Below are 24,234 nucleotides of genomic sequence, written 5' to 3'. Positions count from 1 at the left end.
ATGAGTTGTAAAGTACTTGAGAGTGAGTCTGTAGGTTGTGGAATATTTTAAGTGTTGAGGAGAGGGAAGTTATCCACACTGGTTCAGGAGCCTGATGGTTGAAGGGTAATAACGGTTCCTGAACTTGGTGGTGTGGGATCTAAGGCTTCTGTGCCTCCTGCCCGACGGTAGTAGTGAGAAGAGAATATGGTCTGGATGGTGCAGGTCCTTGCTGATGGATTCTGCTTTCTTGTGTGAACACCCCTTGTAAATGTGATCAGTTATTTTGTGCTTTGTGAGATCCAGAGTAACAATTAATTTGTTCTCCTTTACACTTAAGTATGGGAAGGACCTTAAACAATTTTGAATCTTATGAAACCATGTAGCCCTGGAGTGGGAATGTCATAGTCATACTTTATTGATCCCGGGGGAAATTGGTTTTCGTTACAGTTGCACCATAAATAATAAATAGTAGTAAAACCATAAATAGTTAAATAGTAATATGTAAATTATGCCAGTAAATTATGAAATAAGTCCAGGACCAGCCTATTGGCTCAGGGTGTCTGACCCTCCCAGGGAGGAGTTGTAAAGTTTGATGGCCACAGGCAGGAATGACTTCCTATGACGCTCTGTGTTGCATCTCGGTGGAATGAGTCTCTGGCTGAATGTACTCCTGTGCCCAACCAGTACATTATGTAGTGGATGGGAGACATTGTCCAAGATGGCATGCAACTTAGACAGCATCCTCTTTTCAGCCACCACCGTCAGAGAGTCCAGTTCCATTCCCACAACATCACTGGCCTTACGAATGAGTTTGTTGACTCTGTTGGTGTCTGCTACCCTCAGCCTGCTGCCCCAGCACACAACGGCAAACATGATCGCACTGGCCACCACAGACTCATAGAACATCCTCAGCGTCGTCCGGCAGATGTTAAAGGACCTCAGTCTCCTCAGGAATGGTATTGATAACTGGGATTGGTAGAGTTTTGAACACAAATGGAATCAAGGGATTGGACAAGGAAGAGGACAGGAGATGCAGCATTACCCATGATTACTTCTAAACAGGAGAGTGGGATTGATGGGATATATAATCTGTCTCATTGTATTTTTATGTTCTAACCCAGCAGTAAAACACTGTTTCTAAATGCAGGAGCAAAGATTTGAGGTATTCTCCCACAAAGCCAGATTAAGTGTTTTTACACCTGCTCAAGAAGAGCAATTGTGAGGATAGTTCTTGACACAGTAGGCGCTTGTTCTCCTGTTGTGTTAGCACTGGGAATATGAGGTACCTCTGCAGACTGATCTTTAATATCCAACTAAACTGCCCTGGTTTTCCTTTGTAATACCCAGAGTACTGCTCATGGAAGTGTTCTTGGCTTTGTTTTGGGACTGTGAGAAGGTACAGTTTAGAAACAGGCCAAGAATAACCCTGGCACATGGAGGCATAATAGCTGGAGACTGGTGCTTTTCATGGGGGAGGGTGTCAGACTTTCAGTAGATAGGCAGACCGATTTGTGCAGAACTGTACTGAGAACAACTGAAACCCTCATGTCAAAAGGTTTAAATGCCTTTTAACATTGGTCTTGGATTTGCAAATACATATTTCAGTGTAAACAATAGATAACTACATGCACGCAGTGGCCACTTAATTAGCTGCAGGAGTAGAACCTGGTCTTCTGCTACTGTAGCCCATCCACTTCAAGGTAAAACAAGGAACACACAAAAAATGCTGAAGGAACTCAGCAGGCCAGCCAGCATTTATAGAAAAGTGTAAATAGTTAATGCTTCGGGCTGAGACCCTTCATCAGGCCCAAAACATCGACTATTTTCTCTTTTCTATAGATGCCACCTGGCCTGCTGAGTTCCTCCAGCATTTTGTGTGTGTTATGCTTGGATTTCCAGCATCTGCCGATTTTCTGATGTTCAAGGTAAAAGATGTTGTGTGTTCAGAGATGCACTTCTGCATGCCACTATTATGACATCTGGCTATCTAGTTATTTATTGAGATACAGCACAGAAGAGGTCCTTCCAGCCCTTTGAGCCAAGCTGCCCAGCAATTCCTTCCATTTAGTCTGAGCCTAATCACGGGACAATTTACTATGACAATTAACCTACCAACCAGTACGTCTTTGGACCTGGGAGGAAATCAGACCACCCAGAGGAAACACATATGGTCACGAAGAATGTACAGAGTCCTTAAGGTAGTGGTGGGAATTGATCCTGAGTTGTGGTACTGTAAAGTGTTGTGCTAACCACTATGCTACAGTGCTGCCTGTCCTTTGAGCTACTGTAATCTGCCTGTCAGCTCGACCAGTCCAGCCATTCTTCTCTGACTGCTCTAATTAACAAGTCCTTTTCACCCACAGGACTGCCGTTCACTGGATGCTTTTTGCTTCTCACACCAATCTCTGTAAACTCTAGTCTAGAGATTATAGTGCATGAAAATCCCAGGAAATCAGCAGCTTCTGAGATATTCAAACCACCCCATCTGGCACCAGCAACCATTCCACAGTCAAAATCTGCCAGATTGCATTTCTTCCCCATTCTGATGTTCGATCTTAACAACAAATGAATTTTTTGACTATGTCTGCATTGAGTTGCTTTTGACTATGTCTGCATGCTGTTATACATTGAGTTGTGGTCACATGATTGGCTGATTAGAAATTTGAATTAACGAGGTATACAGATGCACCTAATAAAGTGGCCACAAATGTGTACATAAATGCAGATATATGTAGAAATTTATCTGTCTGCTGCCTGCAGTATGCCTATGTCATCTGTATTATTCACTACATACAGTTACAGGTCTTCGGCTGCACACTGATTGTCAGTCAGTCTTTGTTTATACATAGTTTTTTATATAAATTCTATTGTGTTTATTTATTTTCCCCGTAAACGCCTGCAGGAAAGTGAATCTCAGGGTAGCAATTAGTAACAAATATCTACTTTGATCATAAAATTACTTTGAACTTCACCTGGACCAAAACGTCGACTCTCCATTTCCGTCCACTAGTGCTGCTTGACATTTATTTCCTTCAGCATCTCATTTGTGCCATTTTATAAATGCTAACTTGTTTTATACTTTAAACTTTATTGTCGCCAAACAATTGGTACTAGAACGTACAATCATCACAGCGATATTTGATTCTGCGCTTCCCACTCCCTGGAGTACAAATACTAAATATTAAAAATATTAAAAATAGCCAAAATTAGTAAATATTAAAATTTTAAATTATAAATCATAAATAGAAAATAGAGAAATGGGAAGTAAGGTAATGCAAAAAAACCCGAGAGGCAGGTCCGGATATTTGGAGGGTACGGCCCAAATCGGGGTCAGGATCCGTTCAGCAGTCTTATCACAGTTGGAAAGAAGCTGTTCCCAAATCTGGCCGTACGAGTCTTCAAGCTCCTGAACCTTCTCCGGGAGGGAAGAGGGATGAAAAGTGTGTTGGCTGGGTGGGTCGTGTCCTTGATTATCCTGTTTTGGGTTTTATTGAGAAATGATTCAGAAATTAACTATTTCGTAAGTCCATAACTTATAGGATCAGATTTAGGCCATTTGGCCCATCGAGTCTGCTCCGCCATTTCGTCGTGGCTGATCCATTTTCCTTCTCTGCCCCAATCTCCTGTCTTTTCCCCATATCCCTTCATGCCCTGATTAATCAAGAATCTATCATCCTCTGCCTTGTATATACCCAATGACTTTGCCTCCACATCCAACTTTGGCAATAAATTCCACGGTTCCACCACTTTCTGGCTAAAGAAATTATCCCCATCTTAAAAGGACACTCTGAAGCTGTCCCCTCTGGTCTTAGACTTGTGGCTAAGCGGCGGAACAGTGTGAAGATCATTATTCACAAATGAATGTTAAAATGATGGCTGAGGGGAAATTAAATAGCCTCTGTAATTGTAAACACGAGGAATTCTGCAGATGCTGGAAATTCAAGCAACACACATCAAAGCTGCTGGTGAACGCAGCAGGCCAGGCAGCATTTCTAGGAAGAGATACAGTCGACGTTTCGGGCCGAGACCCTTCGTCAGGACTAACTGAAGGAAGGGCTAGTAAGAGATTTCCTCCCACTTTCAAATCTCTTACTAGCCCTTCCTTCAGTTAGTCCTGACGAAGGGTCTCGGCCCGAAACGTCGACTGTACCTCTTCCTAGGGATGCTGCCTGGCCTGCTGCATTCACCAGCCTCTGTAATTGTATTTGATTTTGTGTTGACCACATCCACCCTATCAAACATTTTGCTCATTCAAAGCCCCTATAACATCTTTCACTTTAAAATAACTATGCTGCGAAGAAGAATTTCCGAGCGTTTGGCAGAGTGACTGTTTACCACAGAACAGCTGGGCAGTAAAGAGGAGCAGATTCTGGCACCCTGAGACCACGATCTATGGAATCTCACAACTGGAGCGATGAGGACTTGACAAGAGCAGACACCAATCATTTGCTTTTGGAAACCAGAATAGACTTTTGTAAAAAATAAAATTCTGAAAGCCATCTGGTGCTATTGTAAGAGCTGAGATTAGGGAAGGAAATTGTTGCCGCATTCCTAGGGAAACTGTTCACTGGTATTTAGTCGGGACCGACAGCTGACTTGAATTATATTGCAGCAGACCCGCTATTACAATCCTGATTAAATCAGTAAAAGTAGCAATATTTCCAGCTGCTGTTCTGAGATGCTTTGAACGCATGTTATACATGGAGAGGAATCAAAGGATGATAATATGTGTGGGATTATTCTAAATAGCGCATGTTTCTTAGCTACTGGCAGTCTAGTGCATCCTTGCATGTCATTAATACTTGAAGGTGCTGCAGGTCATTTCACCACTGTTCTTGAGTGTTCATCGACATAAATGGTATTCCGCAGATAGGAGTTACGACACAATAGTGTAGCGGTTAGCGTAACGCTATTACAGCATCGGCGACCCGGGTTCAATTTCCACTGCTGTCTGTAACGAGTTTGTACCTTCTCCCCGTGACTGAGTAGATTTCCTCCAGGTGCTCCAGACTTCAGGCTTCTGCACCTCCTGCTGGTTGGGAGCTGTGAGGAGATAGCATGGTGGGGATCTTTGATGATAGGTGTTGTCTTTTTGAGGCAGTACCTCATATAGATACTACCAATGGTGGAAAGACCACTCAGCCCATCATGTACTGGGCTGAGACCAGGGGGATTATTGATGTTTTTGTACTTATGATTCCTAGGTTTAATTTTTAATTAATGAAAATAAGTGCATTTGTCAGAGTGCGTTTAGAACATTATGTGCCATGTTTGGCTCTGCATCTAAGGAAAGATGTGCTGGCCCAGAGGAGGTTCACCAAGATTACCTCGGGAATGAAAGACTTATTGAAAGAGGAGTTTGATTGCTCTGACCCTGTACTTGATGGAGTTCAGAAGGATGAAGGGGATGCCATTGAAATCTACTGGATACTGAAAGGCTTGGACAGAGTAGACATGGAGAGGATATTTCCAATAGTAAGAGAACCTAGGGTTTGAGGGCACAGCCTCAGAATAAAGGGACATCTCTTTAAAACTGAGATTAATCTCTTCAGTCCGAGGGTGGTGTATCTGTGGAGCTGGTTGCCAGGGTTAGCTGTGGAGGACAAATGACAGGGTGTATTTAAGGCAGACATCCCACCCTGCAAAAACTCATTTCAGGGAGGTAGCACCATCAATTTGCGGGAGACTTCCGGGAGAGGTGGGATGTCTGCAATAGAGTAGCTCCTTAGCAGCTAGTCAGCTAGTTTAAATAACGTTAGCTATGCTAATGAATGAATGACACCTGTTAAACTCACCTCAACATGTCTTTTACAGTCTTAACCCACCATGGGCAATAGAAAAGTCACTGTTGCAAACAGTGCAGCGAGCAACACTGTCATTATTTTGACCCCTATTAGGCAGGGCTACACTTTAGTGTAGTCTGGGGTGACGTACTTTTTTTTTTTGGAAGACTCTGCCATGGCGCGCGCTCGCAAGCGCTCTCGCTTGCTTTCTGTTTCACTCGCTCTCTCTCTCCCTCTCTCTCGCTCTCTCTCGCGCGCTCGCACTCTCTCTCGTGGCCACTCTCGCACTCTCTCTTGCTTTTCTCTCGCTCGCTCTCAAAAAAATTGATTTCTGTGATATTGTATATAATTTGCGGGCATCAGGGAGCCACTATTAATATGCGGGAGACTCCCGGAACTTCCGGGAGAGGTGGGATGTCTGCTAAGGCAGAGACTGATAGGCTTTCGATTAGTGGGGTGGGGGGTAGAGGGGGTGTTGAGGGTTATCGGGTGCAGGTAGCAGAATGGGGTTGAGGAAGGAAAACACCCTGTCTGAATGGAGGAGCAGACTCGGTGGTCAAATTCTGCTCCAATAGATTATGGTCTGATGGAAATTCGTTTTCCCAACAGTCACCCTTCAGCGATTTGATCTCATGGAAGTCTATGCTCCCTGGTTAAAATGGTCCCAGAATATCTGCCCGTCTTCCCATTTCCCCACAGTGAGCCTGGCTGCTCAGCCTCATTAGATTTATGAGTGTTGAATCATGTAGGTTTAACTGGCAAGAGAATACTTTTTCTACAAAATAGAAGTTCTGCAGGTGAAAACTTAGTACAGTACTTTGAACTGAAAGCCACTCTGTCTACCAGAAAGTGGGAGCAATTTCAAGCAGCCCCAGGGGACTAATGCAAAGCTGCCCATGTGGCACATCCAGCCTTCGACTCGACTTATCTCGCCAGGGCCAGCGTGGTTTCAACAGGATTTGAAACCCACACTTTCCACCGAGGACATACCGGCCGACATTCGGTGATGGGGAGAAGAGATGAGTGAGAGACAGAGGCAAGCAGACCATGACAGATAGACTGACAAAGACTGAGAGAGACACATAGATACAGAGAGCGAGAAAGAGAGAGGAAGTGAGAGAGGCTGACAGAGGCAGACAAAGACAGACTGACAGAGTCTGAGAGAGACAGAGACAGACAGAAACAGAGACATACAGAGATAGAAACACACAGGCATAGAGAGCAAGACAAGCAGAGAGAGGGACCTTATATTCCGTCTGGGTAGCCTCCAACCTGATGGCATGAACATCGACTTCTCTAACTTCCGCTAATGCCCCACCTCCCCCTCGTACCCCATCCATTATTTATTTTTATACACACATTCTTTCTCTCTCTCTCTCTCCTTTTTCTCCCTCTGACTATACCCCTTGCCCATCCTCTGGGTTTTCCCCCTTCCCCCTTTTCCTTCTGCCTGGGCCTCCTGTCCCATGATCCTCTCATATCCCTTTTGCCAATCACCTGTCCAGCTCTTGGCTCCATCCCTCCCCCTCCTGTCTTCTCCTATCATTTTGGATCTCCCCCTCCCCCTTTCAAATCTCTTACTAGCTCTTCCTTCAGTTAGTCCTGACGAAGGGTCTCAGCCCGAAACGTCGACTGTACCTCTTCCTAGAGATGCTGCCTGTCCTGCTGCGTTCACCAGCAACTTTGATGTGTGTTGGGGGGGGGGGGGAGAGAGAGAGAGAGAGAGAGACTGAGACTAATGGAGTCTGAGAGAGAAAGAAACAGACAGAAACAGAGACATACATAAAGACAGAGAGAGAGAGAGGGAGACACAGATGTACCGAAACAGAGAGTGAAAGGCAGGCAGGTAGACTGGCAGACAGAGAGAGAGAGAGAGAGACAGAGACAAAGACAGAAACAGACATAAAGAGACAGTCAGAGAGAAAGAGAGACAGACAGAGGATGGAAGTTCACAACAATGAATGAACATCTCATGAACTCTGGTGCCCTGCAAACTTATTAACTATATATTAACTGCCTCCATGAAGCTTAATGCCTGATACTTTTAATCAAGGGTGCAAGAGCTGTCTGGATGCCAAGAATCAGGAATGGAGCCCAAAAACATTTGAATCTATTCAACAGTTGAGGTCAGTGAGCAACGTTCCTGCTACTGTGCTTGGCCACAGAAAGACAGTTTCCCTACTGCAAGGCTGTGGGCTGGAACAAGTGACCATGAATGAATTACTGTGATACTGGAACTGCCTCGGTCTGCGTTGCAGGAGAGCTAGCAGTACAACTGCGCACTGCTAAATTTGGATCTCTTGACTTAGACTATTCAGGAAAGAAAATCTTGATTTGTGAGCCTGCTACCAAGAGGGAGGAGTTATAGAAAGGGGAACTGGGGCTAACTCACTGGCATGATCCCCCTGAATTCCGAGTGAAGCTCCTTCCCTGTAACTCAGTTCACTAAGCAACACAGATAAGTTCTACTGGCAAAGTAAGATTTGAATCACCCAACGCAACATTCACAAAGCTACTACCTGGACTGGAGGATGTGAGTTATAAGGAGTGACTGGACAGGCTGGGTCTTTTTCCCCTGGAGTGTAAGTGACTGAGGAAAGTGACCAGAGCAAAATTAGTGGGAACTTAGAGGATTGGAAAGATTTTAAAAATCAACAGAAGGCAACTGAAAATCATTAAGGTAAAGATGGAATACAAAAGTAAGTTAGCCAATAATATTAAAGAGAATACCAAAAATTTCTTCAGATACATAAAGTATAAAAGAGAGGTGAGAGTAGATACCGGACCACTAGAAAATGATGCTGGAGAGGTAGTAATGGGGGACAATGAAATGGCGACAAACGGAATAAGTATTTTGCGTCAGTCTTCACTGTGGAAGATACTAGCAGTATGGTGGAAGTTCCAGGTATCAGCAGTCATGAAGTGTGTGAAGTTACCATAACTAGAGAGAAGGTTCTTGGGAAACTGAAAGGTCTGAAGGTAAATAAGTCACCTGGACCAGATGATGTACAATGCACCTTAGGGTTCTGAAAGAGGTGGCTGAGGAGATTGTGGAGGCACCAGTCATGATCTTTCAAGAATCACTAGATTCTGGAAGACTGGAAAATTGCAAATATCACTCCACTCTTCAAGAAGGGAGACAGGCAGAAGAAAGGAAACTATAGATCAGATAGTCTACCTCTGTGGTTGGGAAGATGTAGGTGTTCGTTATGAAGAATGAGAACTCGGGTACTTGGACAGCAGTCAGCAAGGGAAAATCTTGCCTGACAAACCCGATGGAATTCTTTGAAGAAATAACAAGCAAAATAGACAAAGGAGAATTAGTTGATGTTGTGCATTTGGATTTTCAGAAGGCCTTTGACAAGCTGCCACACATGAGGCTGCTTAACAAGTCCATGGTATTACAGGAAAGATTCTAGCATGGATAAAACAGTAACTGATTGGCAGGAGGCAAAGACTGGGAGTAAAGGGAGCCTTTTCTGGTTGGCTGCCAGCGACTAGTGGTATTCCACAGGGGTCTGTGTTGGGACCAATTCTTTTTACATTATATGTTGATGATTTGGATGATGGAATTGATGGCTTTGTTGCAAAGGTTGCAGATGATACAAAGATAGGTGGAGGGGCAGGTAGGTTTGAGGAAGTAGAAAGGCTACAGAAATGAAAGGGTTGACTATTTTCTAAATGGAGAGGAAATACTAAAAACTGGTGTGCAAAGGGGCTTGGAAGTTCCTGTGCAAGTTTCCCTAAAGGTTAATTTGCAGGTTGAATCTGTGGTGAGAAAGGCAAATGCAATGTTCACATTCAATTCAAGAGGACCAGAATATAAAAGCAGGGATGCAATGTTGATACTTTATAAAGCACTGGTGAGGCCTCATCTGTAGTATTGTGGGCAGTTCTGGGCCCATTATCTAAGAAAGGATGTGCTGAAACTGGAGAGGGTTCAAAGGAGGTTCTCATAAATGATTCCAAGATTGAATGGTTTGTCATATAAAGAGTGTTTTTCAGGGCTCTGGACCTGTATTCACTAGAATTCAGAAGAATGCGGGGTGACCTAATTGAAACCTATTGAATGGTGAAAGGCCTTGATAGAGTGGATGTGGAGAGAATGTTTCCTGTGATGGGAGTGTCTAAGACCAGAAGACAGAGTCTCAGAATAGTGGGGTGTCCTTTTAGAACGGAGATGAAGAGGAATTTCTTCAGTCAGAGAGTGGTGAATCTGTGGAATTCTTTGCACAGACAGCTGTGGAGGCCAAGTCCTAATATATATATTTAAGGCAGAAGTTGATAGATTCTTGATTGGTCAGGGCAGGAAGAGATAGAGGGAAAAGGCAGGAGATTGAGGCTGAGAGGAAAATTGGATCAGCCATGCTGAAATGGCAGGGTAGACTCGATGGGTCAAGTGGCCTAATTCTGCTCCTATATCATATATTCTTATTAGAATGAGAAAGGAAGGCCAGAATAAGAAGGTGGGGGTCGGGAAGGAGTACAAGCTGACATGTAATAGGTAAAATCTGTTCAAGGGGAAAGTTGGGTGGGGGCGATGAAGTGATCTATGGAGAGGAATAAATGGACTTCTTGATGAAGTCCAATCCTGATGAAGGGTCTCGGCCTGAATCATAAACTGTTCATTTCCTTCCATAGAGATGTTTCCTGACTAGTTGAGTTCCCACCAGCATTATGCGTGCGTGTTCCAATACCTGCAGAATTTCTTGTGTCTCTGAAACTAGAGGACATTGTGAGAAGGGAAAAATTTAAATGGGACCTGAGAGGCAAGGTTTTTATCCCACACGGAGGTGGTGTGTATATGGAACGGGCTACCAGAAGACGTATGGTAGAGACTGGTGCAATTACAATGTTTAAAAGACATTTAGATCAGTAAATGGATAGGAAGGAATTGGGGTAAAAGGGCCAAGCTCAGGCAGACAATTTGGTCAGTATTGATGAGTTGGACCAAAGGGCCTACTGCTGTGCTGTACCCTATCTACACCATGTGTCAGACTGCTCTGGCTACAGGAGAATCATCAGAATATATTCTCAACAAGGGTTGTAATCTGTGTGTGATCAAATTGGCAAAGTGACCATTAGGAGAACATAATTAATATGGGACTGTAGGAAATTACAGCAACGATGTTGAGGAATTTCTTTAGCCAGAGAGTGGTGAATCTGTGGAATTCATTACCACAGACAGCTGTGGAGGCCAAGTCAATGGGTGTATTTAATGTGGAGGTTGATAGCTTCTTGATTCAAACATTCAAAGTACATTTATTATCGAAGTATGTATGCAATATACAACCCTGAGTAAGGGTTACCGGGAGAAGGCAGGAGAATGACTCAATTTGGTTTGGAATATTGTTGTTCACTTAAATAGTTTACATGATTAGTATTTTTTTCTCTCTCTTGCGCATTGGGTGTTGGTCTTTTATTTTTTTTTTGTTTCTTTAATTGGGTTCTTTCAGGTTTCTTGCTTTGCGGCTACCTGTAAGCAAACGTATCTCAAGGCTCCTTGTGGTCCATAGTTAAAGCAGAGGTTGACAGGTTCATGATTAGTAAAGGGTATCAGAGAATATGGGAGGAAGGCAGGAGAATGGGGCTGAGGGATAATGAATCAGCCACGATCCAACAATATAGAAGATTTAATGGGCTGAATGGCCTAAGTCTGCTCCTATTGGGCACTGCGAGTACGGAGTGCACTGGCAAGTGGCAAATGCTCTATTATCTCTGTAAAAATTTAATGTGTGCCTTGTGATCCTTGTTCTCCAGGACCGTGGAAGGACTGTATGGATGCAGCAGAGGCTGGCAGCAAAACCAGTGGAATATACTTGCTGAAACCCGAGAACAAAAACCGCCTCATGCAGGTCTGGTGTGACCAAGCCCACGACCCCGGCGGCTGGACCGTCATTCAAAGGCGCTTAGATGGCTCGGTCAACTTCTTCCGCAACTGGGAGACCTACAAGGTAAGCCAGCTTGTATCGCGCCACCGTACTGCTGCCTTGGGTAAAAGATCGAGGAGAGACTGTTCATCTTGAGGGGCAAGAAATAGGTGGAAGGGTTTATACAACGGGATGAGGTAGGGTGAGAGGATGCGCTCGGGGAGCAGAAATATGACAATGGTCCCAATATGAGCTGCAAAAAAACTCCATAGTTATGGAAATCAGTTATCCTGATGTACAACTCTCACCTGTTCAAGGTTCAAGGTTGATATCTTAGTTAGCACATTGTTGTTATATTACCATCAGTCTGGGTTCAATTCCCACTGCTGCCTGTAAGGAGCTTGTATGATCTGCTCACGGCTGCATGGGTTTCGTCCAGCTTCCTCCTACTTCCCAGGGATGTACGGGTTAGTGAGTTAATTGGTCATACGGGTGAAATTGGGCAGTGCAGGTTCATTGGGCCAGTAGAGCCTGTTATCGTCCCGCATCTCTAAATAAAAACCATCTTCATTCTACAGAAAGAAAGAAACAGTAGTACCCTAATCCAATGGGTAGACTAACCAGTTGGGGTTTCATCAGTCAAGGTGCCGTACTCTACGGGGCACCAGTGGAAACGTACAAAATCGTTGCTGTAGCAAGTGCTGTTGCTCAATAGAAGGATTTGTAATCTACAGAGGGTGTAGAAAGGCCAAGTATCCAAGGCTGAGAGACAGGGAGGTTTTGGTATTATGACATAAAAAGGAATTTATCATGGAGCTCTATAAAAGTTGGTTTGGGAATAATGGGATGGGATGGTTTCCTGCTGTATTCTGTGTTTCTATATAACGGTTACAAATACCAAACAGGAGATAAGGCTTGAAGCCAAAGGTCAGATCAGCAATGAACCAACGCACTTTAGGATCATTTGAGAGGTCTGCACAATCTTAGAATGGAGTCAAGCCTGCAGATTTCTCTCTGACCGCAGTCCAAATGATACAAGTTCTTATCACACCATTATTCATTGTGTTTCCTATTCGGCAAGGACTTAAATTAAAGGAATGAATTTTTTGCTTCATGCACAGTGGAAAAATGCCATGGCACTTGGCTCACAAGCCTACAATTCACCCTTTAACTTCCAGAGCACATACATCCAATTTGTGGAATCACTCCTGGTAACTACATTCTGGAATCCAGATATCATTGCGGTCCATCTGGTCAACAGTCCCACCAAGATCAATGCACTGCTCACACAAATTATTGAAGGATCTCCCCTATTCCCAGCCCAAGGGCCACACTGCAAACACCACAACTGACTTGAGGTATCAAAGTTCAAAGTAAATTTATTATTAGAGTACATAATGTCAATATATACAACCCCAAAATTTATTTTCTAGTGGGTGTTCACAGTAGAACCGAGAAATACAATAGAATCAATGAAAAACTACTCACCAAGTACCAAACAATGAATTGTGTAAAAGGAGACAACTGTGCAAATACGAAAAATAATAGTATATAATTAATACTGAGAACAAAGAAGGTTCACCAGATTGATTCCTGGGATGGCAGGACTTTCATATGAAGAAAGACTGGATGAACTAGGCTTGTACTCGTTGGAATTTAGAAGATTGAGGGGGGATCTGATTGAAACGTATAAAATCCTAAAGGGATTGGACAGGCTAGGTGCAGGAAGATTATTCCCGATGTTGGGGAAGTCCAGAACGAGGGGTCACAGTTTGAGGATAGAGGGGAAGCCTTTTAGGACCGAGATTAGGAAAAACTTCTTCACACAGAGAGTGGTGAATCTGTGGAATTCTCTGCCACAGGAAGCAGTTGAGGCCAGTTCATTGGCTATATTTAAGAGGGAGTTAGATATGGCCCTTGTGGCTAGGGGGATCAGAGGGTATGGAGGGAAGGCTGGTGCAGGGTTCTGAGTTGGATGATCAGCCATGATCATAATAAATGGCAGTGCAGGCTCGAAGGGCCGAATGGCCTACTCCTGCACCTATTTTCTATGTTTCTAACACGAGTTTCAGAGTCCTTGAAAATGGGCTCACAGGTAGTGTTCAGAGATCAGTTCAGTGTCGAGATGGGTGAAGTTATCCTTGCTGGTTGAGGAGCCAGATGGTTGTAGGGTAATAACCGTTCCTGAACCTGGTGTGGGACTTAAGGATCCTGTACTTCCTTCTCAATGGCAACCATTGTGCCACCATGAGCCATTGTGGCCACTCTCTGTGCGCTGAAGCTTACCAACCACCTCCTGAATAAATCTGTTTTAATTTCTCCATTATCCACAGAAAAGACCTGATCAAATCGTGTGAATAGGTTCTCACTAGTTGGTCTTTTTACCTGCCCCAGCTTCTCTCTTGACCAGGTGGGGCTGGTCCCAAGCTCCCCTCCAATTCCCATACCAATCTGACTCGGAAATACATTGCACAGACTGGTTGAGTCCCAGTTGCTGGTTCAGTTGGTGATGAGGAAGGCAAACACAATGTCAGTATTCATTTTGAGAGCACTAGAATATAAAAGTGAAGATATAATGCTGAAGCTTTATGACACATTGGTCAGACCACACTTGTAGTATTGTGAACAGTTTGGGCCCTTATCTAAGAAAGGATGTGCTGGCGTTGGAGAGGGTCCAGAGGAGGTTCACAAGAATGACTCTGGAAATGAAAGGGTTAACATTTGATGGCTTTGGGTCTGTATTCACTGGAGTTTGATAGGTTCTTGACTAGTAAGGGTGTCAGAGGTTACGGACAGAAGGCAGGAGAATGGGGTTGAGAGGGTTAATATTCCAGCCACGATGGAATGGGATAGCAGACTCAATGGGCCGAGTGGCTAAGTCAGCTCTTATCTGGTATGGTGTTATAGACTTTCCCTATTGGCATTGTAAGGTCATTCACCAGGAGGACTGCAGTGGTTTCAGAGGGATTCAGCAGTAACTTCAAGGGCCATGAGGACTAGGCAAGAAATGCTGACCTTGTTGGTGATCCCCAGAATCTGGAAATGGTTAATTTTGAACAATATTCTACACAACTCTGCTTATTCAAAACAAATTTTGTAAATCCAACATCGCTTTACGATAGACTTATAGGACACTACAGCACTGAAGCAAACCTTCTGGCCCCTCTAGACCTTGTCGAACTGTTATTCTGCCTAGAAACATCGATCCACACTTGGACCATACCCTTCCTATCCATGTACTTCTCCAAGTTTCTCTTAAACCTTGAAATCAAACCTGCATCCGCCAATTCTACTGGCAGCTCGTTCCACACTCACATCAACCTCTGAGTGAAGAGGTTCCACCTCGCATTCCCTTTAGGTATTTTACCCTCCCTGTTAACCTATGGCATCCACTTCCTAGTCTCACTCAACCCCAGTAGGAAAAGCCTGTTTGCATTTACCACACCAAACACAACACAGATGTTGTTAAACTAAATGTACTCATCCTCAAAGATTTCGTTAATTTTTCTTGTGACGTATTCATAACATATAAAAAGGTCGTACAATAAATGAGCAGAGAGAGGAAAGAGTTAGTGAGCAATTGTCCTGACTCTATTCAAATAAGAGAGAGTAGGCGTATCTAAGACCATAAGATATAGGAACAAAATTAGGCCATTTGGCCCATCGAGTCTGCTCCACCATTTCATCATGACTGATCCATTTTCCCTCTCTGCCCTGGTCTCCTGCCTTCTCCCCGTATCTCTTCATGCCCCGACCAATCAAGAAACTATCAACCTCTGCCTTAAATATACACAATGACTTGACCTCCACAGCCACCTGTGGCAACAAATTCCATAGGTTCACCACTCTCTGGCTAAACAAATTCTTCCTCATATAATCTCATATAAGAATGTTAACTCCCTGCCAGAATCCTACAGGTGATACAGGGTTGTAAAACATAGTGTGATGTAGTCTCAATAGAACAAAGAAAGCTCATTGGAATGTAACTGAAATTACTTTAAGGCAGTTGGGTCTGGTATCTTATTAAGTGGCTGATTCTTGCAATGGGGTATATAAGGTTTGTCTTCTGTTATTTGTTTTCAGCCTTCCCCAAGGGAAAATTATTCATAAGCATCTAGTAGCAAGTTGAACTTGTGTTATATGAGTTTCATGTCTTTCCAATGCTTTATCACAGCAAGGGTTTGGAAACATCGATGGCGAGTACTGGCTGGGTCTGGAAAACATCTACTGGCTAACAAACCAAGGAAATTACAAGCTGCTTATCACCATGGAGGACTGGCAAGGCCGCAAGGTATTTGCAGAATACGCCAGCTTTAGGCTGGAGCCAGAGTCTGACAACTACAAGCTTCGGGTGGGCCGTTACCATGGCAACGCTGGAGATTCCTTCACCTGGCACAATGGAAAACAGTTCACTACACTGGACCGGGACCGCGATGCCTACACAGGTAAAGGCACAGCCATAGCCGTGGCCAGAAGTCACTGCGGTAACTTGGTTCTCTCCCCTAGTTCAGAAGGGTGAGACCCTGTCTGGGAGACTGGCACAGAAATTACGCCCAGCACCACTCAACTAAGACCATAGGTCATAGTTAAAAGGTGAAAGGTGAAAGATCTAAGGGGGAACTTCTTTACTTAGAGGGTGGTGCGAATGTGGATCAATCTGGCAGTAGATGTGGATCCGAGTGTGATTTCAACATTTAAGAGAAATTTAGAGATGTACATGGACGGGAGGGGTATGGGCAATTATGGTTGACGAGACGAGGCAGAATAACAGTTTGTCGTGGCCTGGATGGGCCGAATGGCCTGTTTCTGTGCTGCAGTTCTCTACAACTCTACGACCTAACCTCATATACCTTTGAATAACAAAATCCTCATTCTCATTCTAAAACTGATCTGGTGCTAACTGTCACTAGCAGGAGAAAGTTCTAAACTTTGGGCATCATTATATATACAGAAGTGTTTCCAATTTTCACCGCTGAGAGGTCTGGCTCTAATCTGCAGACTCTGTCCACAGTCCAACCAGTGGGATACCCATCATATGAAAAATCTCAGCCAATTCACCCTTCCACCTCCAGAGTAGGTGGTCCAGAGTCTATCTTGTGGAATCGCTCCTGGTAACGACCTCCTGGATATCCAGATATCACTTTTGTAAATCTGTTCAACATTCCCACCAAGCCCAATGCATCTTTCACATTCTGAGCCCAAGCTGCTCATAGTAGCTTGGGTTTGATTTAACCCAAACTTTGCAGTGCTATGACATCTGCAGGGATTTTATATCTAGAGCACTTTATGCATGGTACTCAAGTTCTAAAAGCCAACAATTTCACTTAATCCCTCTCACTTTCGATACCATCTAGGACATTATAATGGTGGATGGAAATTGGACCACTGGATCTCCTTGAACCAACACTGCTTCCACCTTCTCACCATCATTAAAGTTTGCTACCTTCACAGTCCAAAATTCATGCCAACTCTGAAATCCATTATTTATTTACTTATTGGGATACAGTATGGAACAGGCCCTTCTGGCCCTATGAGCTGCACTGCCCAGCAATCCCCAATTTAGTCCCAGCATAAATAACCACATAACCATATAACAATTACAGCAGGGAAACAGGCCATCTCGGCCCTTCTAGTCCGTGCCGAACTCTTACTCTCACCTAGTCCTACCAACCTGCACTCAGCCCATAACCCTCCATTCCTTTCCTGTCCATATATCTATCCAACTTAACTCTAAACGACAACATCATACCTGCCTCAACCACTTCTGCTGGAAGCTCATTCCACACAGCTACCACTCTCTGAGTAAAGAAGTTCCCCCTCATGTTACCCCTAAACTTTTGTCCTTTAACTCTCAATTCATGTCCTCTTGTTTGAATCTTCCCCACTCTCAATGGAAAAAGCCTATCCACGTCAACTCTATCAATCCCCCTCATAATTTTAAACACCTCTATCAAGTCCCCCCTCAGTCTTCTATGCTCCAAAAAATAAAGACCTAACTTGTTCAACCTTTCTCTGTAACTTAGGAGATGAAACCCAGGCAACATTTTAGTAAACAACAGGAATTCTGCAGATGCTGGAAATTCAAGCAACACACATCAAAGTTGCTGGTGAACGCAGCAGGCCAGGCAGCATCTGTAGGAAGAGGTGCAGTCGACGTTTCAGGCTGAAGGTCCTGACGAAGGGTCTCGGCCTGAAACATCGACTGCACCTCTTCCTGGAGATGCTGCCTGGCCTGCTGCGTTCACCAGCAACTTTGATGTGTGTTGCAACATTTTAGTAAACCTCCTCTGCACTCTCTCAATTTTATTGACATCTTTCCTACAATTCGGTGACCAGAACTGTACACAATACTCCAAATTTGGCCTTACCAATGCCTTATACAATTTCAAAATTACATCCCAACTCCTATACTCAATGCTCTGATTAATAAAGGCCAGCATACCAAAAGCTTTCTTCACCACCCTATCCACATGAGATTCCACCTTCAGGAAGTCCAGCAAGCTACTCCGTTAGATTAACTGCAATCTAAAGGCAGCCTTAAACTCTGGAAACTTGTTTTCAAGTTTATTGACTTAATCACAGGACAATTTACAATGTCCAATTAACCTACTGACTGGCAACACACATCAAAGTTGCTGGTGAACGCAGCAGGCCAGGCAGCATCTCTAGGAAAAGGTATAGACGACGTTTCAGGCCGAGCCCCTTCGTCAGGACTAACTGAAGGAAGAGTTAGTAACAGTTAGTAATCTCTTACTAGCTCTTCCTTCAGTTAGTCCTGACGAAGGGTCTCGGCCTGAAACGTCGACTGTACTTCTTCCTAGAAATGCTGCCTGGCCTGCTGCGTTCACCAGCAATTTTGATGTGTGTTGCTTGAATTTCCAGCATCTGCAGAATTCCTGTTGTTTGCGAACCTACTGACTGGTACACCTTTGGACTGTGGGAGGAAACTGGAGCACCCAGATAAACTCACATGGAACAAACTCCTCAGAGGCAGCAGCGGGAATTGAACCCTGGTCACTGGTACTGGAAAGCGTTGTGCTAAACACTATGCTACAGTGGCACCCCGGTTTGCCACAGATCAGACGACTTCGTATTCTCATGCCTCCAGTTAGCCTCCTTACATTGGCTGCCTATTTTTTTATACGACTGGCACAAGGCTTCCACTACAGTATGACCCTAAATCTTAATACAATTTAGTAAGGTCTCTCATTGAAAGCATGACTCCAGGGAAACAATATGTTTTCTACCCTGAAAAGTTACAACTTAACATACACAAAATGCTGGAGGAACTCAGCAGGTCAGGCAGCATCTATGGAAGTGAATAGCTAGTCGAAGTTTCAGGCCAAGACCCTTCTTCAGGACTGGGAATGAAGGGGAAGATGTCAGAATAAAAGGGTGGGGGGGGAGGGGAAGGAGTCTAGCTGGAAGGTGATAGGTGAAGCCAGGTGGGTGGGAAAGGTCAAAGGCTGGAGAGAAAGAAATCTGATTGGAGAGGAGAGTGGACTATTGGGGAAAGAGAGGGAGAAGGGGATCCGAGGGGGAGTAATAGGCAGGTGAGGAGAGGTAAAAGGTCAGAGTGGGGAATATGGGGGGGGGGGGGGAGTTTTGTTCACCAAAAATTCATAGCATCAGATTGGAGGGCACCCAGACGGAACATAAGGCCTGGCTCCTCCACTCTGGGGGTGACCTCATCTTGGCACAAGAGGAGGCCATGGATTGACATGTTGGAACAGGAACGGGAACAGGAATTAAAATGTTCGGCCTCCGGGAAGTCCTGCTTGTGGCGGATGGAGCGGAGATGCTCGAGAGTATTTTTTTTAAAAACGGAACAGAAATATTTAAGGCATACATAATTGTTTACTTCCTGGAAATATCCTACACATTGAAGCACAAGACTATGAGTGGACCTGACAGGGAGGATACTGTGAAAGATGTTTCTGATAGGTAAGCAGAGAGTTTATCTATCTCTGCTTTTGACCCCAGTTCTGAAACTGGGGTCAAGATGTCAGTTTAAGAGATGATCTGCTTCAAGACATGCAGGGGTTTATTTTTTCTCTTTAGAGTGTCATCAAAATTCTGCACCCAGATATCTGTGAGTCCATTCAATGACTCCGGTAAAATACTAGTATAGCATTGACTTCTGGTCACCGCATTACAGGAAGGATTTCAAGAGGGTATAGGACAGATTTACCAGGATACTGCCTGGATTAGAGGTATTTGCTATAAGGCAGGGGTTTCCAACATGGGGTCCATAGACCCCTTGCCTAATGGTCTTGGTCCATGGCATAAAAAAAGTTGGGAACCCCTACTATAAAGAGAGATTGGACAAACTGTGTTGTATTCTCTGCAGAGATAAAGGCTGAGGGGAAACCTGATGGAAATTTATAAGATTACCAGAGACATCGATAAAGTAGACAGCTGGTACCCTTTACCCCAGTGTTACGAAGTCCAATATAAGAGAGTACGCATTTAAGGTGAGACCAGGTAATTTCAAAGGCGATGCGAGGGATATGTATTTGTTTTTATAAAGCACAAAACGTGGGTGCCTAGAGTGTGCTGCCAGAATTGGTGGTGGAGGCAGAGACAATAAAAGATTTTAAGGGGCTCTTATATAAAGCACATGAATGTGAGAGAGTCAAAGGATATGGGCATTGTGCAGTCAGAAAGGATTTGTTTGGTTAGGCAGTAAATTAGTTCACAGCACAACATAATGACCCATGGGCCTGTTCCTGTGCTGTACTGCTGGACCATAAGACCTAGGTTCAGACTTAGGCCATTTGGCCCATTGTGTATCTCTGCCATTCTTTCATGGCTTATTTATTGTCCCTCTCTGGCCCACTCTCCTGCCTTCTCCCCATAACCTTTGGCACCCTTAAGTAAGAGCCTATCAACATCCGTTTAAGTATGCCCAATGACTTGGCCTCCACAGCCATCCGTGGCAATGAATTGCACAGATTTGCCACCCTCTGACTAAAGAAATTCCTCATTGTCTCTGTTCTAAAGGGACATCCTTGTATTCTGAGGCTGTGCCCACGGGTCCTAGACTCCCCCACTATAGGAAACATCCTCTCCATTTCCACTCTATCGAGGCTTTTCAATATTCGATAGGGTATTAATTAGATTCACCTTCATTCTTCTAATCTCCATCAAGTCCAGGCCCAGAGCCATCATACACTCCCCACACATTAACCCTTTCACTCCTGGGATCTTTTTCTATACCTCTGCCTTTAAGGCCAATTTGGCTGGAGTGAATGAAGGGTCTGAAGTGCAGGTAGGAAAGAGTGGAGTTAAGTTCAGGATATGAATGAATGGTAGAGAAGACTTCATAGCCAAGTCCTGTTCCTACTTTGGATGTCAGCGTAATGCATCACATTGTCTTTGCAGGGAACTGTGCGCACTACCAGAAAGGTGGCTGGTGGTACAATGCCTGTGCCCATTCAAATCTGAATGGCGTCTGGTACCGTGGAGGACATTATCGCAGCAAGTACCAGGACGGTGTGTACTGGGCAGAATTCAGGGGAGGTGCCTACTCCCTCAAGACAGTGATCATGATGATTCGACCCAACCCCAATACTTTCCATTGAAACAAACTAGAGTCCGGTCCTCAAGCATTGGGAAGCAGAACTGACTAGTGCCCTGTATATGAAATCAGCCTTACAACAATTTATATAACAAGCTGTGCTTATTCCTCAAGACAAAAAGAATACTGTCTATGTATTTATTTCCTACAACATAAGAAGTTATGTCATGTAAGCAAACTTTTTTTTCTCCTTGCATAACAGCAATTGCTGGTAAAAATGCTGAATTCAGATATGTGCTTAAAAATCGTCTTTAAAAAAATGGTACTAAAAATAAATTACTTGTGTTTGGGAGGTTATTTTTGCTAACACCAGAATGAAATACTTGTTTGGGACAGCAGTTGGCAAACTTGCGATTGGTATGCGAGGAATACGTGAGGTGCCAGTACTGATTAGGTGCAGAAGGACGCCTGTTACAATGGGAGAACCATTTCATGGGAACGAAAGCTCATATTGACTGAAAGCCACCTTCTGTCAAAGTAAACTGCCAACCCTTGATCTTGTAGAATTTCAGGATCTGAATCATGATGTAAATTTTGACGCAGGAATGGAGCTCTGATGGTTCTATGGGTACATTAATTCCTGTAGGCATCACCTCTGAGAATTTCCACAGTTAACGTGTCTCCTTAGACTGTAAAATGAGAGTGTGCTTCTAAATTTGTTATGGATATAACTGTTAACAAATAAAAAATGCTCAAGTCCGCCAAAGCCAATTTATCCCCAAACTTGCTCAATAATGAGATTTAGATTCAGATTTATTTATCGTGTGTATATCGAAACATACAGTGAAACGCATCGTTTGCATTAACAGCCAACACACCTAAGGATGTACTTGGGATAGCCCACAAGTTTTGCCATACCTTCTGACACTAATCTAGCGCACCCACAATACTCAGCAGAACAACACAGAACACAAGAAGCAACAACAAGCCCCAGCTGATCTTTGCTTCCAACAGCCACTCTCAGGCATAAACCTCCAGTGTTATTATGAATGAAGAAACTATTTTATTAAGTTGAGAAATGAATCATAGATGCTGATCTTTAGAACTCAATATAGCAATCTTTCTACATATATTGGGAAATGCATTTTTTTTAACATGTAAATAATTCCCAATTGGTAAGCCTGGAAGGTTTGCCCCAGGAACATTACAGGGTACTGTTAACATTCTTTAAACAAACTATTTCAGATTACACCACAGGACAATGATGTCACAGTCTTCACATAGAGAAAAGGATCACCATTGTAAGAAAAGCACTTGAACCCTGAAATTCCACGTGGGATATCAGCAAACAAATATATAATGAGCCAGATGTCCCCGTGTTACAAACGTACTGAAATCAACCCCTTTATTTTAAAGTATGCAGGCCGTCCCTTTAAAACAGGGGTTTCCAACCTTTCTTACGCCATGGACCCCGACCATTAATCGAGGGGTCTGTGGACCCGAGGTTGGGAACGCCTGCTCCAAAATAAAGAGACAAGCATACTTCAGGCAAATACATTAGTCACCACAAAGGAATATTCCACCTCAAACTATCTAAACTTTTCTTTCATTTTCAGAAATATTGTTAATGTTGCAGCTTAGAATCTCACTGAGAAGAAGGGGAATTTTTTTGTCTGTTTGTGAATGTTTGTATACTAATTTTCCAACTTACGTCCATTTAAGTCGATGAATCTTACATAGGTATTAAAAGTTACAAACCCAGAGAGGTGTTTCAGTTGGTACAGAGCTGGTTAAAGCAACACACACCATTATTATTTATACAGATACTTACGGTACATAATAACATGTCTCGTATGTTCTGTTGTGTACAGCTCCTCTGTGTGTTAGTAACTGTAACAGTTGTAAAATTCAGTTCGTGAATCCAACTTTGAGCCTTCATTGTCAAGTTTGAAAAGCAGGTGTCATTTGTAACAGTGTTTTGACAGTTCCAGTATAACCATTAACAGCTGCAATAAACTGACTTAAACCACCATTGCTAGTATTATTTGCAGTGACCCTCAGTAGATCGTATTATTGTCCAACCCTGGATGGGTGCACCAAGGTCAACATCAAATGGCAACCTCTCGGTCTGTGTTTTATTCCTACATTGGACATGAGCATCACTGGTCAGGATGGCATTTGTCATCCATCCCTGGCTTCCTTTGAAGTGCCAGCTTTATGACTTCAGTGCACAATTAAGAGCCAGTCAGATTGTACAAAGTTCAAAGTACATTTATTATCAAAGTATGTGCACATTATACAACCTCGAGGTTCATCTCCTTACAGTCAACCACAAAACAAGATACCCAAAAGAACCTATTAAAAATGACAAACACCCAATGTGCACAGAGAGAGAGATAAAAAAACAAATCATGCAAACAATAAAAGGTAGGCAAATAGTATTTAGAAGGAAAGTGAGTCCTCAGGCAGGAAGCCCGGAATAACCTCAGCCTCAGCTCATTGTTAGATCAGGAGTTTCATTCGGGCCAAGGTGAGTAAGCATGGCACATTTCCATGAAGTACATTAGTCAACCTAAAATGTTTTTATAACAATCCATGGTTGTCATTATGAGTAGTATTGTTTTACTCCACATTTTAATTATAGGTATTTGAATTCAAAATTGTATTGACAGAAACAAAAAGTGCTGGTAACACTCAGTAGACTACACTGTATCTGTGAAAGAGAAACAGCGTCAATGTCTGGAATGGAACCCCTTTGTGCGAACCTCAGACAAAGGTTCTCGGACCTGAAATGTTGACTCCATCTCTCTTCCCACAGATAAGGCCTGACCTGCTGGGTGTTTGGGTGTCTCTATTTCAGTATTTCAGCCTTTGTAGTGTTCAAAGGTCCAACTTAATGTCAGAGAAATGTATACAATATACATCCCGAAATGCTTTTTCTTCACAAACATCCACGAAAACAGAGAAGTGCCCCAAAGAATGAACAAAGTTAAACGTGAGAACCCCAAAGTCCCCCCCAGATCCCCTCTCCCGCGCGTAAGCAGCAGTGAGCAACAATCCCCCCTCCCCCCACCAGCCA

The 24,234-nt window shown here is 43.6% G+C and overlaps 2 protein-coding genes across 7 annotated transcripts in view; one reads left to right on the top strand and one right to left on the bottom strand.

Moving 5' to 3' along the window:
- Window positions 1-23,184, top strand: part of angptl2b (angiopoietin-like 2b) — a 56,210-nt gene extending 33,026 nt beyond the window's left edge. The window contains exons 3-5 of the mRNA XM_072240005.1: window positions 11,526-11,719; window positions 15,810-16,080; window positions 21,020-23,184. Coding sequence (XP_072096106.1) covers window positions 11,526-11,719; window positions 15,810-16,080; window positions 21,020-21,219 — 665 coding nt within the window. The 3' untranslated portion in view covers window positions 21,220-23,184. The remainder of the gene's footprint in view (window positions 1-11,525; window positions 11,720-15,809; window positions 16,081-21,019) is intronic.
- The window catches only part of ralgps1 (Ral GEF with PH domain and SH3 binding motif 1), a 761,372-nt gene that overhangs the window by 386,587 nt on the left and 350,551 nt on the right, over window positions 1-24,234 (bottom strand). The gene's annotated exons all lie outside the window — the stretch shown is intronic.

This window comes from Mobula birostris, chromosome 22, assembly GCF_030028105.1.
Source record: "Mobula birostris isolate sMobBir1 chromosome 22, sMobBir1.hap1, whole genome shotgun sequence".
In the NCBI taxonomy this organism is placed as follows: domain Eukaryota; kingdom Metazoa; phylum Chordata; class Chondrichthyes; order Myliobatiformes; family Myliobatidae; genus Mobula; species Mobula birostris.
This window is presented reverse-complemented; position numbering and strand designations above follow the sequence as displayed.